The sequence below is a fragment of the Apaloderma vittatum genome, unplaced genomic scaffold (assembly GCF_000703405.1).
Source record: "Apaloderma vittatum isolate BGI_N311 unplaced genomic scaffold, ASM70340v1 scaffold22249, whole genome shotgun sequence".
NCBI classification, from domain to species: domain Eukaryota; kingdom Metazoa; phylum Chordata; class Aves; order Trogoniformes; family Trogonidae; genus Apaloderma; species Apaloderma vittatum.
Window position 1 is genome coordinate 1 of NW_009736107.1, and position 14,527 is coordinate 14,527.

The window sequence follows — 14,527 nt, forward strand, 5'->3', positions numbered from 1 at the left end:
CAGCAGCGCCGGAGTCTGCGCCAGCGCCTGGGTTACAGCTCAAAACAAGGCAAAAAGCAGTAAAATACTGTACAAAAGGGAGGAGAGGTGTACCGTTTGCTCTCTGCTCTCGGCTGAAGGGGTCTTTTGGGCGAGTTCGGGCTTTGGCAGGGCTGGAACTGCTGTGGGAAGAGACGGCATTAAAGGATGGTTCTCTCTAAAACAATTAACGCTGTCCTGACTGCGCTCCCCGATCCCCAGCACCACCGTGGTGACCTTGCTCGCAGATGCCGAAGGATCCACCCTGGGCCTCACATGATGTTATTCAAATCTTCCAGACAAAGTTTCTGAACACAAGAGCAGGGGCAGCCCAAACACGACCCGCTTAGCCCAGACGCAGCCACGTGCCAGCGGCACCACTGAGATGCCCCTCTCACCTGCGGGCAGGCGGGTTTTTTGAATGAGGAGCTCTGGAATTTTCCAGCAGCCTTTTTCCTCGTCCCAGGCGGATTCACATTTGATCTTCTCCAGGTTGCTGTAGTTGCAGTCGCGGCGGATGAGGGGCTGCACCCGATCCAGCAGCTGCTGGAAGAGCAGCAGGTCTCGCTCGAGGCGGCGGATGGTGCCGAGGTAATCGATCTTTTCCAGCTCAAACTCCGACTGCAGATCTTTGATCTCGGTCTCGGCAGCCCGCAGCTGGGACGTAAAAACTAAGTAAATTGTTGGGATTATAAAACAGAAGGACTGATGGTTTCTCGGAGGACAGAGATTCCTCAGGCAGAAGGATGGAAAACACACGCAAAAGCTTCAAATATTTGGGAAGATTTCTAATTTATAGTTAAGAATTAGGATGAGATTTGCGTGGAGAGATTACTCCATGCCCATTTGAATGACATTTCTCGCGTTTCTCCAAAGCGCGGAGTCTTGGCGTGGACCTTAAGTTGATGTTAATGTGTCCAGTGCTAACGAACTCTCAGAAGTTTGTAACTTCAATGAAAAAGGTACAATATTTTTTTAATAACCTAAATGCAGAAATAAAGTGAGGTCTTAATGCGTGGATTTAGGACCGCACAGAGATTTTTTGGAAGCTTACCCGATTCTGCCTCATTAGAAAACTCATCTTAAAGCATGCTTAAAATTTAAGAGCGTTGGTTTTTATTTTTTTTTTCCCCCCAGAAAACTTTTCACGGTGTAATTCCTCCTGGAGCCCAGGTGTGCTCTCTGGGGCGACGGGAAGCGGAGGAAGCTGTGCGATGGATGGCGCAGGTCAGCAGAGGGAGTCGCATCCTCTCCCATCACCTGTGCTGCTGCACAAGGAGCTCAGCCTCTGTAATGGGCGGGCTTTGGGGTTTCAACAACTTAAATCACCACCCTGAGGCTGCTGCATCTGATATTTCATAAAAATACACACCAACAAGCTTGTAGACACTAGCGCAGGCACGCGGGTGAAATACTTGATGCAGCTGGAGTCATTCTCTGAACACGCTGCCCTAAAACACCTCCTGGCCCTAAAAAATACCAAAAGAGGTATGCAGAGGGGGAGAGAGATGCTCCCTAAACCTTCAGCAGGGAGCTGCTCACCTTCTTCTGCATCTTCTCCAGAAGCTTGCTCTTGGCTCGAACCTCCTCCTGGATGGAGTCGTAGACGTTCAGCAGAACCCACTCGCTGCTGTCCTCGTTGGATTGCTGCAGCGCGCTCACCAGCTGCATCCTCCGCTCGTCCGCGTATTTTTTCCGGCGTTTATGCTTTTCTTGGAGGTCCTTGTTTTCGGCCTGCTCCCCTCCCACCACCTGTCGCTCCAGCATCTGCAGCCTGGAAAAAGCAAACGTTTCTCTTAGCTCTGCATTACTGTGTAGGTGTGGAGGATCTGCATCCTTACCTGAACTTCTGGGAAGACGTGGTACAGAAAATAGTGATTTCTGACCAGATCTGCCCTGAGCAATCCTGGCAAATTCTACTTATATCAACAGTTTCTGTCATCGATATTCCTGTGGAACCAAGGCAAAGGTTGTATTATTCTGAGCGCCTCTGGCAACAATTACATCTGGAAATCTGTACCTACGCTCACAGATTTCTTTTTAAAATCCCTGTTTGGCAAAATTTGTATTTAAGTGCTTATTGAAATATATACTGAATGTATTCTTTCAATTCTTATTTTGTGTTTTGAAAGACTCTCAAAGCAAGCGCACAAGGTGACAAATTGTTAATGGTAGATATGGCAGTGGTACGGCTGGAAGCCACAATACAATTTTTTGGAGGGCATTATCAGCCAGGGTTGATGACTTGGGCGACCTTCAGCGCTGGTGCAGACCCGTATTTGAAACTGAGCTCGCCTTGTGCCCACGCCACATGGCCCCGTACGCTCCGACGTGGAAATAAAACCATGTTCCAGAGCTGTTGGCTTTGTCTGCCTGGAGACCTGCAGCTGAGCAGATCACCCAGGTCTCAAACTGGGGAAAACCCCACTGCTGAGAAAACCTCCGCTGATAACAGCCTCTTCATTATCTTCAAACCCAGCCAAAAGAGCTCATTCACCACCGGAGATGACCTGTATCCTGTCGCACCGCACTTGCCGAGTTAGCCCTCGGTTTCGTTTGCTTGATGTGTGGTTGAATCCTTGCTCTGCTGAGCGACTATCCGAGATCTCACAGGCGCCCTGATGGGTAAAGCTTTCAACAGGAGGCTTTGCAAATCCCCTTGCCTGCGGAACCAAACCCTCCTGCCTAATCTGCAGACAACTTTGATTTTAACAATGTAATTGGAAGAGTGTCTTCCCTGTGTTCGTCACAAAGACGAGCACCGCAATAGGATTATTAAGATTTAATATAGAGTTGAAACAAATGGTTTCTTTGGAGACCTCTCTGTTAATAGACGGAATTGCCCACAAATTGCAGGCACTGCTATTCTAGATTTCTTAATAGCTCTTTTTTCAGCCAGGAGTGGCCCAACAGAGCGAGCATGTGCCATGGGAGCTCACAGTGAAGCTGAAAGACCGGTTAAAAATCACAGAACTTTTCAGAATCACACCCCATCATCCACCGTGTATCTTATGTTGAGCATTTCTAATTTTAATAGTATTCCACGAGACAAATAAAAGAGAATTGGCAGAATTTGCTTCAAGTGGCTATTTCGGCAACAGCCCGGGCAGCCCGCACATCCCAGCCCTGTGCTCCAGGCCCTGGGTCGAATGCTGCCCCGAAAATGTGATTATTGGGATATTTTGACCTAAGTTCTGGCTGACACCATGCAAACATCATCAGATGCCCGAGTGCCCTTCAAGAACCATTTTCAAGAGGAAAAGGAGGCCGCCTCCATAACCTGCTGGGCACTTAAACTCTGTCAGTGACTGCCAGACTCAACTGCATAAATGCCTCGTAAATTATACCTGCAAAAAAAGGCAGAGACGGAAGAGACATCCTTGCCAACAGATCTAGGCAGGATTTGTTGTCAGGAAGGCACGCTTTTTTGCACGCACGCCTGCACGTCCCCAGATTTTTCTCTCGTAATTCTGGCACTTGGCATCACTGAACACTGCAGTGAAGAGCTATTTGTCTGCCCAGATAGGACAAAGTTAATTCGGGGGTAAAAACCACGCGTCTGTCTCGGTTTTGCGCTGCGCTGAACTAACGGCTGAAGCTCGCCAGTTTTAGTGTCGTGGAAGAACAGGGCTGCTTCATGCCTGTGTGTGCTGCAAGCAGTGCCCAGGAGTGGGCGGTTCGCAGGAGCGGCGCGGGCACTGACCTGGCAAGCACCTGCTGCTGGTCTACGGGCAGCGAAATCCCCTCTGCGGTGACAGTCACCTCTGCTCCTGTGCTCCCCCCGTCCTCCCCGCCAGCTGGGTCCTGAGGACAAAAGGAAATCAAAGGCCATGGCTTTGAAAAGATGCAGCGTAAGTACTGGGATAGGTGAAGCAGGATGCTACCCACTTGGGTTTATTCAACCCAGCGGGGAGAAGTAGCCTGAAAGGTACCTGGGCTGGTGTTGGTTCTTCTGCTGCAGCAACCCACAAAGGTTTCTCATCAGTAGTTTCAGCCCTTACGGCAGCTGAAAAGAGGAAATACCCACAATGTTGGCAACAAGCTCTGTAAAATTAGGGCATAAATCCATGAAAACATCACACAAAGCTAAAAGCTATGCGTCTGGAAGGAAAAGGTCTGTTATTTATGGTTGTCAGTAAAAGCCATCAAAGACCCAGAGGGAACATCAGGTAAGGAATGCAGATTTTACAGGGTTGGGAGAGCCTGGGTCCTCGTGTTCGCACACAAATAATCGATTTCAGACACCAGGGGGTGCGTATTTTTAACCAGAAGCAGGGAGTGGGGGAAACAAACCTCGCACCTTAGAAAGCGATAACATCAAAACCGAAAAATATAGGTTCAAGAATTAGTATTGGGCAATAAGTGCTGTAAAGGACATTGCAAAACATGCTCCGAGGCACTATGGAAGCACAAATGAAAAGCTATAACGTAGAGGAGAGCTGGCAACAATTTGTAGGTGTGTGTGAGAGGAATATCCACCCTCCAGCAAAGCGATGGTGTTGATAAGTCACTGGGAGACCAAGGGCTGCACCACATTTGCATGTGATGGAAGAGACGGCTGCAGCCCCCCTTGTCTCGGGCACATGGGTTGTGCAAAGGCAACTGGGTCAGGACAGAGCGGTGCCTGCCCAGACCAGTCATCTCCGCACCTCCAACTCTGCTCAGGGGAAATGCTGCCCCAAGACAGAAGAAACTCACAAAAATTGAATTTTGTCACCTCAAGGCTTACAGGCTAGGGCCAGGCTTGTCCTGACAGGGAAAAGGGGATCAGGGAAATGGAGAAGAGGACAAACCTGGGAGAGAGTCTCACGGGTGGCCCAGGAGAGCCAGTTACCACTCCTGCTGTAGAAAAGGGAGAGCAGGGACTGCTGTTGCTGCCAGGCAGCATTCACTGCAAGAGCAGTCTCTGTCACTGCCCCTTTAAAGGTGACAGTGGCTGCCACAGTTGTGACTTTACAAAAAAATCTGTGTCTCCTCAGGTCTAAAGCACCACTGAATGCTCAGCCTGCGCCGCGCACCCTCCACCAGTCTCATCCGCACCTGCTTCCTTCCTGAGCCTCTCCTCGAGGGCAGACAGCTTGAGATCGTAGAGGTTCCTCAGGCTATCGATGTCCTCTTCGAGGCGGGTGCGGGACGCCTGCTCCGCTTCGTAGCTGGCCTTTAGTTGGGCCAGCCTCTCCTCGTACTCCTGAAAGGCCCAGCAGACAGCCTGTCACAACTGCCCCATGACTGTTCACAAGGTCATAGAATCACAGAACGGCCGAGGCTGGAAGGGACCTCAGAGATCATCTAATCCAACCTCCCTGTCACGGGCAGGGACGCCTCTCAACTAGATCAGGCTACTCAAGGGTCTGTCCAACCTGGCCTGGAACACCTCCAGGGAGGGGGAAGCCACAACTTCTCTCATTTCCTTCTGGCTTCATATCCCCTCTTTATCTTCATCCTTGTACTATTCCTAACGTCTTTGACTACTGCCTGCCTCCCACCTACTTCTCTTCTGACAGGAGGAATCTAAGTTTCCCATATAATTACTTCAAAAATTTGTCTTGGGAGTCCATTCCAATTTATCTCCAGAGAGGTGGGAACAATACTGAGAAAAAGTGGCTTTGGAAATAAGGCCTCCATCAACACTTCTGTCCATAGGAGAAGCCCAAGGAGTGAAAAAATAGGAAGAGAAGCGTTCTGAAAAGGTTGAACCACACAGCACCACAACATATTTGTAATTATTACTATAAAACCTCACAAGCCTCAGTCAAAGACACTGCAGGATACTCCTCCTGACTTACTTCCCTGATCAGCTGCTTCTCTGCTTCAAGATCTAACTGGGGTTGGAGAAGTGGAGCTGGTTCCGCTGCCAGGTGAGCAGTCTCGGCAGGTAGAAGCCCTGCAAAGGAAAGCAGAAATCAAAACCGCTCACAATTACTGGGTGGGATTGTCTGTAGAATGCCTGGAAACAGAACAAAGAAGCCAGCTGCCAGCAAAGAACATCCCAATCCACACGCTGCTTTGAACTGTGCTCGTGTGCCAGCGCCTGCGAAGCCCACTGGCCTGTGGCCCCATCGGCGTGGGGAGAGAAGGAGTCAGCACCGAGCAAAGGTTTAAGCTTCAGGTATATGAAAGCAAATATAAATCCAATCTTTTGCGTGGAGTACCAGGAGCCTTGTTTCCAGGGCTATGCTAACAGATCTGGAAGGTAAAAGACACTGGGAAGGAGATGAAAGGTGCAAGGCAATTGCCTTCTCTCTCCGTGGCTGTTTCTGAAACATGGCAGCAAGGGAGAGATAAATCACCCCACAGCCTTATTCCTCTGCTGAAATTTGCCCTTTTTTTAAGGGGTAAATCTCAAAAGGTGATCAGCTCCCTAAAAACTGTTCTGAGCGAGGCCGGGCTGAATCCTCACAGAGAGGACAGCGCTGCTCACCGTACGCAGTGCCAGCAGCAGGGCACAACTTTTCTTGTAGTGCCAAAAATTCACAGTGTAGGAGAACAAGGGCTGAACTTCAAAAACTTCTCTCGTTATATGTTTAACATTTTACATTGTCGTTTCTTTCGCAGCTCATATCTGGTCTGCCAGGCGAAACCTCTCTTCTGTGACTGACCAAATTCTAGCCAGAAGAACCAAGAAGCAACAAGGATTTGAATCACAGCAGCATTTTCTAACAGATTTTGTCATTAGTGAAAATACTGGATAATTGAGACAGTCTTTATCAGTGGAATAAGGTCAGTTTGGCAACAGTGAAGGAAAAGCCCATTACTGGAATGGAGAATTCTTCCTCCAACAGGTAAGGGAAAGGCTGAGAGGAAATCCAGTGAGCATTTTATGTGTAAACCCCGCTATTTTTCTAACAAAGACAAAACATCTCTGGAGCACTAAGGGCTCTCCTACCTGACAAGTCATTCAGATTCATCTGTCCAGCTAGAATCGCCTTCAGCTTCTTAATCTCCTCCTGATATTCCCTCAGCAGAGCATCCTTGGGGTCCTCATTGATATAGGGCTTGTTCTTGATGTTTTTCGCCCGATTAGCATAGCGCAGAGTACTGAGGCTTTCGTCGTAGTTGTTATCAGCTGGAGATAAGCACGCAACCATCAGGGTCTTGGTGTTCCCTCCGAGGGAGTCTTGGAGCAGCCTGGTCAGCTTGGAGTCTCGGTAGGGAATGTGCTTACACCGGCCGTTGACCAGGGCCGAGATGACGTTGCCCAGAGCTGAGAGGGAGAGGTTGATTTTGGTGGCCTCTTTGAGCCGCTCCCCCGTGGCTCCGGTTTTTGACTGCCTCTCGCTTCCTGCCAGATCCACTAAATTGAGTTTCGCGGCCCTGAGGTGGTCCTGCCCTCGCTCATCTGCAAGAAAATAATCCCACATTAGGATCTTCTCAGGAGTCAAGAACAAGGGCTCTCTTGGCAGTACTCTCCAGTTCAAGCCCTGTTCTTCGCCTGTATTTGGGCCCTGACTTCCTGAAGTAAATACCTACTTAATCTTTGAACTACATGGCTTAGCACTTTCCTGAACGAGATCCTGCCCAGTAAGAATTCATGCCCGTTCTTACTCATTCTGTGAGCTCTGACCACACACACACTCTCCACATATTTCCCCAGAATTTCACACAAAGTCCTCTACAAGTAACAAGGTCAGACTGTGGATTTATACATTTTTCTCCTCCGCAGGTTGTTTCATGAAGGCAAACCATGTCTGACCATTGGAGAGAAAGAAGGGAGGAAGCATGAAATGAGGAGTTAATGGGCAGCAACCAGAGCAAGGCAAGATGGAGAGCACAGGTAAAGGAGGCTCCCTGACCCCTGTGTGACGTGGAGAGACAGGCAGGAAGGTTACACCTCTACAGACTGCCGCAGAAAAATGGGTTAGCCGCTACGTTGAGAAAAAGTTCTTCCACAAACCCCCAAATTACAGCTTTTCTCAGGACTGGAATCCAACCTGCCTTAATCAATGGACACATTTAAGATGTTTCTTGCTGCGCTTCAAAAGAAAAAGCACATCCTATCAGATACCATCAAGGTCTACCAGCTGGCTCAGGTGTTCGAGAAGCCCGGCAGATCTCCCCTCTCGCCCAGAAAGCCGTACAACTGCACCATGACTCAGCCCACGGGCATGCTCGGCGGCATCTGTTCCTCTTTAATTCATGACATTCTCCATGAGAAAATAAAATGAAGGAATATGGGGAGAAATGGAAACTGCAAGAAATTGAGAGCGGCATGTCCGAGTGTTGGTCGGCACTGGGCGGAAGAGGAGGTCGGGGCCTTCCTCAAGAAGAACCACCTGGACAAGGTGATGGATCTCGGCGAGTGAGGAGTCAGAGCCTGTGAGCTGGGGCCGTTCCCATCGTAACGCTTAAGGCAAGAGAAGGTGTGAGCTGAAGCTAAGAGCTAGCTCCCCACCTACGGACACGCACCTCACGCTTATGATACTTGCTTCCTGACTTCATTTTGAGGCCAGATCAACACAATGACACAAATACCCTGCAACTAACAGAGAGCGCGTTCGGTCACTTCAGGAACCCTGTTTCTTTGCTGCCCAGCATTCCCAGCCTCACACAGAGCTGGACACACGTTCCCAAATCACAGACCGCTGTCCTAAGCCTGCGATCACGCTCTTGGACATGCACGTCCCAATCATCCCTCACAGTTAGAACCCAAGTCCTGGGGAAGAGCGCTCCAAAGAAAAAGAACATCAAAGTTTTAAGCGAGTCGACCCTTTTCCAGACAGACTTCTACAAAACCTAGCCTTCAACTTAGTCAGAGTTAAGCTTTATGGCTGCGGACAATACTTAAGCATGAGCGATGAATAATATCATGCATGGGGGAAAGTTAAGTTCACAGGTAAACAAATAAATATCTAAAATCTATCGCCACAGGATATTTCCCCAGTTACAGCAAGAGATCGTTAACTGTGGAACTTAACATCTGCTGCAGAGCAAACTTGTTGTTCATTCCAGAGCTTTCTGGTGTGTGAAGGAATGGGAGAATTGGGAAAAAAATGGAGCTTATACAGAGCACCCTCTCAGGATCCTTTCTCAGAGCCAGGGTGAGTGGGCAGTCACAAAAAGTAGATTTTCTAGCCTTTTCCCTCCTTCCCCCAGTTTATGTAAACACTGACAGGCAATTAAGAAGCTGTTTTGGTTCCTGCCAGTCCTTTTACCCAGGGAGGCTGTTTGTTTCAGTCGGGGAGCTTAGCAGTTTAGTTTCCACGGTGTAACAAGGTCCCCAGGCTCTTGCTAAAATGTCGGTGGCAGCTCAAAAGCCTTCCCGTCCAGCTCCCACACAGCCCATCAGCCAGTGATGGTGGTACAAGCACCGGCCAAATCTACATCTTTCTCATTAACTGATCAATCCCTAAACACAGCGTAAAGGCATAAAGCATCTGCTGCTCTAAAAATGGTAAAAATACTGACGGCGACTTGCACATTTCATACACCTGGAGCCAGAGTGCCCGGTGTTTGCTCTAATTGTAGAATCATCGAATGTGTTGGATTAGAAGGGACCTTTAATCCTGTCCCTGGATCTAAACTCTTAGTTCAAAGAGTCCCTTTACTCTACATAATCATGAAGAGATCCTTTGAAATGCCTACTGCCTGTAAATCACCGGCTAAACAGGAAAGTAAGTTTTAACTTCTACATGCACCTCTTCAAGAAGCCTCAAGACGACAACATAAATATCGACTTCATTAACTGTTTCAGCTAATGACTACCCTAGTAGAACCATCCAGTTATGGGGACTGTGCCAGAACCCTCAACTTTCTCCTCAAATATTCCAGCTGTCTTCCATTTTACTGCCAGAACTGCGAGTTTCCTCACCTGCCACCCTGTTCCATGTAGCAAGTTTTCAAAGCTTTAAATCAGAGAAATGGTTGCAGGGTAGATTAAGGGCCTTGCACCCATCTGGAATACCAAAGAGAAGTGTAAATACTTCTTTTGCCTTTATAGGATTAAAGTTGTGGTTTTACGGACCCACATAAATGCAAGAATTATCGTCCACCAGCTGTGCTAATTGAGAAATTCCCCAAATCCACCACCAGCGTTTTGGATGGAAGAAAACAAGGTACTGTCACCAACACCCACAATCACAATTTAGGAAGATGTGTTAACTTTTCCCCATGACTGAAACAGCTGAGGAAAAGGAAGCCAAGCTGTTCAGCCATGGTCAAGGACTAGTCAGAATACAGAAGACAAATTCCGTTCTTAGCCCCAGAGAGCACCCTTTTGAGGCCCACGTTCAGACCCAGCAAGGCAGCTTAATCAGCTACAGAAATGCCAATGGAAACGAGATGTTCAAGAAAGGAAAATTAGTCACTAAAACGTTAAGGGATTCTTTTATTCCATCTTTAAAAGATGTGACTGACGAGCTCAGTGAAAGAATCATTGAGTGAAACCGTCTGACTCGCACTGTCAGGAGGTCAGGCAAGACAGGTAAGGATGGGAGTTTCTCCAGGCCATACAACACGTGAACTCCAAGCCTTGTGTAAGACACTTCTCTCCCAAAGAGGAAATCGAGGAGAAAAAAAAAAGATTTGGACTACTCAGCCATTTCACACTGTGCAGAATGTCCACATCAGGGCACAATCCCGAATTCTACTGGACCCAAGATCATCTAGGCCGTGGAGTGACTGGCCAGACTGCGCAGCTTCTGTGCTCTGCTGGGACGAGACTGAATGTGGGACACCCAGCTACCTACCTACGGTGTAGATTTCCACATTGACAGTAAAGATGGAGTGGGAGCGGGAAGAGTCCTTATTCATGAGGGTGTAACCCACAGCTCGGTTTCTCCAGCCCGTCTCCATGATCTGCTCGCACTGGGTCACGCTATGCACGGTGTGCAGAGACAGGCCCTTCACGTACACCCCTTTCTCCGGGTGTTCCTTCAGCTGCAAACAGGGACAACGTAAGACAGGTTAGGACACGGTGTGCTGAGGCTGCAGGAGGGCATGTTGGAAACCATCCAGAAGCTTGAGGGGCTACACACAAGTTTTGCACGAGGAGAAATTAAACCGCAGGATGGCAAAAAGATCCCTGACTGCCACCAAAAAAGCCTGAGTTTTGCTGAAGGAGGAATAAAACCACACAATAGGGAACCACCTTCATGGCTCTGCAGGGCAAAAGAGAATTAAAATTACCTCCTCTATTATTAAGCTGCATATTTTAAAACAGGGACTGAAATGTTTTTCACCTATTATGGCAAAGGCTCCAATATCTCTTCAGTCATAGGGAGCTTTTTAAAATCAAAGCACAGGTTCGATAGTCACGGATATTGTTCCCAGTGCTTTGCTGAACCCCTCCGCTCCGAGAGGGCGTCTTGATCTCCCTGACAAAATTCCCAAAGTCACACCACGCACGGGCGGACCAGAATACTTTTCCTCCAGATTAGTTCATTTTTAAGATGCTCTAAAATACGTAACAGTCGAGAGATCCCTGCACTCCCACACCAGCCCCCTCCACACTGGGAATTTTAAACAAGCCAAGTTCATTTTCAACAGCAACGTTACGCCCCACACCTGCTGAGTTCATAACCAAAACTCTATCTTTATCATGTCAGCTGGGAAATCAAGGTATGGTTGTCACGAGTTGCTGTCACGGAGCAATGGATACCACATTTGGCAGTGTGACTGCCAGAAAAGAGCCTTAGATACTTCAGTTCTGCACGTGCCACAAGCAGCAACGTAAAATAGAGCGTTTGCTGTTCAAAACTCCACACAGAACAGAGCAGAAGTGCCTAGAAACAAAACGAGGCAGGATTTTAGCCTTGTTCTAAAGCAGTGACTGCCCCGGATGAGTCAGAATCACAGCTGGACTGTTGAGACTCCGTGACTTTTGCCCGTGCTACAGGAGAGCCCCACAGTTGGCCCTGCTGTATTTGAAGGTGCTGCAGGTCCCTGAGGAACATCCGACTGAGGATGTGGCCATTCAGCTCCACAACAGACTGACAGGAGGGATTTTCCTCACAGAGCTCCATAAAACCTGCTCTTCACAGGGTTTCATGCCACGCGAGGTGATCGTGGGCTTCAGCGTCGCCAAAGGCAACGGAACACACCAAAATGGGATTTTGGGGAAGAACTGGGGTGCAACAGAAGGAAGCAGTGGGTCAGCCTGGGCTTTGGGTCTCCGCAGGACAGGACTCAATTACTGGGGCGGAGGCAGCAACAGGCAGAGGTTGTCACCGGTGTTACCCTGGAAACTGCTCTGCCCAACTCCTGCCCTCCCAGTGGTCGTCGTGGAAACCGGTGTCACTGCTGATGTGGAACAAAAGATGGGAAACAGCAGCAACAGCGAGTCCCTTTCTCCTACCCTCCCTCCTGACACGCACGGGTGGAGCAGGGAGGGTTTTGCCTCCCTTCAAGCCAGGAGCCTGTTAAAGCACCAACAAAAGTATCTGCCCCGTAAAGCAGTTTGGGTCTGTCACCGTCCCAGCGCGGCTGTGCAGCAGATGGGGCTGGTGCCTCATTTGTCCACACCAGGGCAACTCCACAGAGAAGTAAATTAGGACAAGAGACACGCAGCTCCCTCCAGGAATATGGGAAAAAAAGATCGGTAAAGCCACCAGGGGGTAAATTCTAATAACAATCAGCCCCTTCGTGAGAATTTTGGGAAAGCTCATCCTCCTGCATTCCTGGAAACTGCCCACCTTCCTCGTGGGAGTAACACTTCCCACGGGGAGTAACATCTGCTGTGCTCCCTCAAAAAAGAGATATTAGGGGTTTTTTTAAGACAGATGAGATCATCCACAGCTACACTGGATCAGATTAAACTTCTGTAAGAATTCAGAGGCAGCGGTGAGATGAAGAGGATTAGGAAGAAATTGCCCCACAAGCACTTTATTTGATCCTTGTCCAATAATGATCTTCACGTAGCTTCTGCCAAGCTACCGGCTGCTGTCAAACGGGACACACAGGATATGTCTCTGCGTGGATCCTGTTCTTCTGCAGCCAAACTTCCATTTAAGTCCCTCAAAATCTCCTCTTGGATTCCACATTTGTCTCTATAACTTCACATTCTAACATTCAGCCTCTGCCAGAGCATATTGTTGCACTTATGCAAGACATTCACGGTAACACTTATCTGAGCAAATTAAGAGATATTGACTCTGCCTCACCTCCAACTTCTGCTTCGTATCAGCTCCCAGAAGGTCTCGTATGTCTTCATTGTAAATCTCCAGGTAGGAAGCTCTCAGCAAGAACTTGGCATTTTCAGCACACTGCACAAAACAGAAATGAGTTTCAGATAAGATTCTCAAAATGAAGGCAAGCAGGCAACCTGTAGACCCCCAGCGTCAGGTGGGCTCCTGCCTCCCAGCAGCACTTCACCAGATTTCTCCTGATGTCCCCATGTGTAACCCCTCAACACACCGGCTATAGGGACTTTTGGTCCGTAAACCTCTCCAGCACGAGCCCATAAAGCCAGAGGAGATGAGGGCGCAGCTCATCTGACTACACTCGGGCCTCAACTTTAAGACGAGCGTACCCAAAAGCCCATCTCTGCTCTTCCTTCCATGCGCCATTGGCACTCACTCCTTGGGGCACGACACAAACCCCAGCTTTTTCGGTATCGCACCACCTCACAGAGGGAGCTCTTTCCCAGCCTTACGCACCCACCTGTACGCTCTCAAAAATGTGTTCAAAGGCCCTGGGGATTATGCCTCTCTGTGCAGAGGGGTCTGCAACTCCCTGCATGGTGAATGACTTCCCGCTGCCAGTCTGGCCGTAAGCAAATATGGTGCCGTTGTAGCCTTCGGTGACGCCCTGGGAATGGAGGAAAACCAAATAAAACAGTCATTATCTTCACCTCTTGCACAGCTGGAAATACCTTGTCCAGATTCAACCCCACCTTGTGAAAGGTATTGTAAAGGAAGAGCTGGGATTACACATCAAACAACTGCTTGATCTTCCACGTGCCAGCGTGACAACTTCAAAAAGCATTCTGCTAGCAAAAAACTGACGGTTTTCTCTCTAAAATGGAAAACTTGAAAAAGCGCAGGTGTTGAAAATTGGAAGGGCAGTTGACACTGCTTAGAAGAACAGAATATTTTTGCCATAGGGCAGAAAAGTCTTATGAAATCCAGGGAGACGACTGGAATGCTAGTTGGCTGGAGGGTGGCCAAAGGGACAGTCTGTAGCTTTTCTCTTGAAAAGCTGGCAGAAACAAGGCCTCACTTTCATTTTTTTCCTATTTCAGGGAATCATGGTAGGAACAGAAAGTATTTGGATTTCTTAAGGTTTAATTAAAAAGAAAAATAAATAATCTATTATAATAATAATCTATTCTAGAAAGAAAAATAAATCTACTAGAGACAGAAAAATATTATGATAACTTACTGTTTCAGATCCCAGTTGTTCTCCCTATCAAAAACTTCCATCTTAAAATTATCACTGGCCATTTCATCCCTGTTTCTTCTTCCAACAGTAACTGGGGGTTTTAGGGGGTTGTTTGTTGTTTTTTTTGAGTAACTGGTTCCTCTCTCACCCTAGAGGTTTACCACGCTGATGTGGCAACAGACAACAAACCTAT

The 14,527-nt window shown here is 48.3% G+C and overlaps 1 protein-coding gene across 1 annotated transcript in view; it reads right to left on the reverse strand.

The window, feature by feature from the left end:
* Positions 1–93: 93 nt before the first annotated feature.
* KIF17 (kinesin family member 17) overlaps positions 94–14,527 on the reverse strand; it is a gene marked incomplete at its 3' end in the record, with an annotated part of 15,057 nt that continues 623 nt past the window's right edge. The window contains exons 2-13 of the mRNA XM_009876854.1: positions 13,615–13,761; positions 13,116–13,217; positions 10,704–10,893; positions 6,910–7,357; positions 6,388–6,434; positions 5,805–5,869; positions 5,059–5,206; positions 3,951–4,024; positions 3,722–3,822; positions 1,561–1,792; positions 417–675; positions 94–158 (exon numbers count right to left, since the gene is read on the reverse strand). Coding sequence (XP_009875156.1) covers positions 94–158; positions 417–675; positions 1,561–1,792; positions 3,722–3,822; positions 3,951–4,024; positions 5,059–5,206; positions 5,805–5,869; positions 6,388–6,434; positions 6,910–7,357; positions 10,704–10,893; positions 13,116–13,217; positions 13,615–13,761 — 1,878 coding nt within the window. The remainder of the gene's footprint in view (positions 159–416; positions 676–1,560; positions 1,793–3,721; positions 3,823–3,950; positions 4,025–5,058; positions 5,207–5,804; positions 5,870–6,387; positions 6,435–6,909; positions 7,358–10,703; positions 10,894–13,115; positions 13,218–13,614; positions 13,762–14,527) is intronic.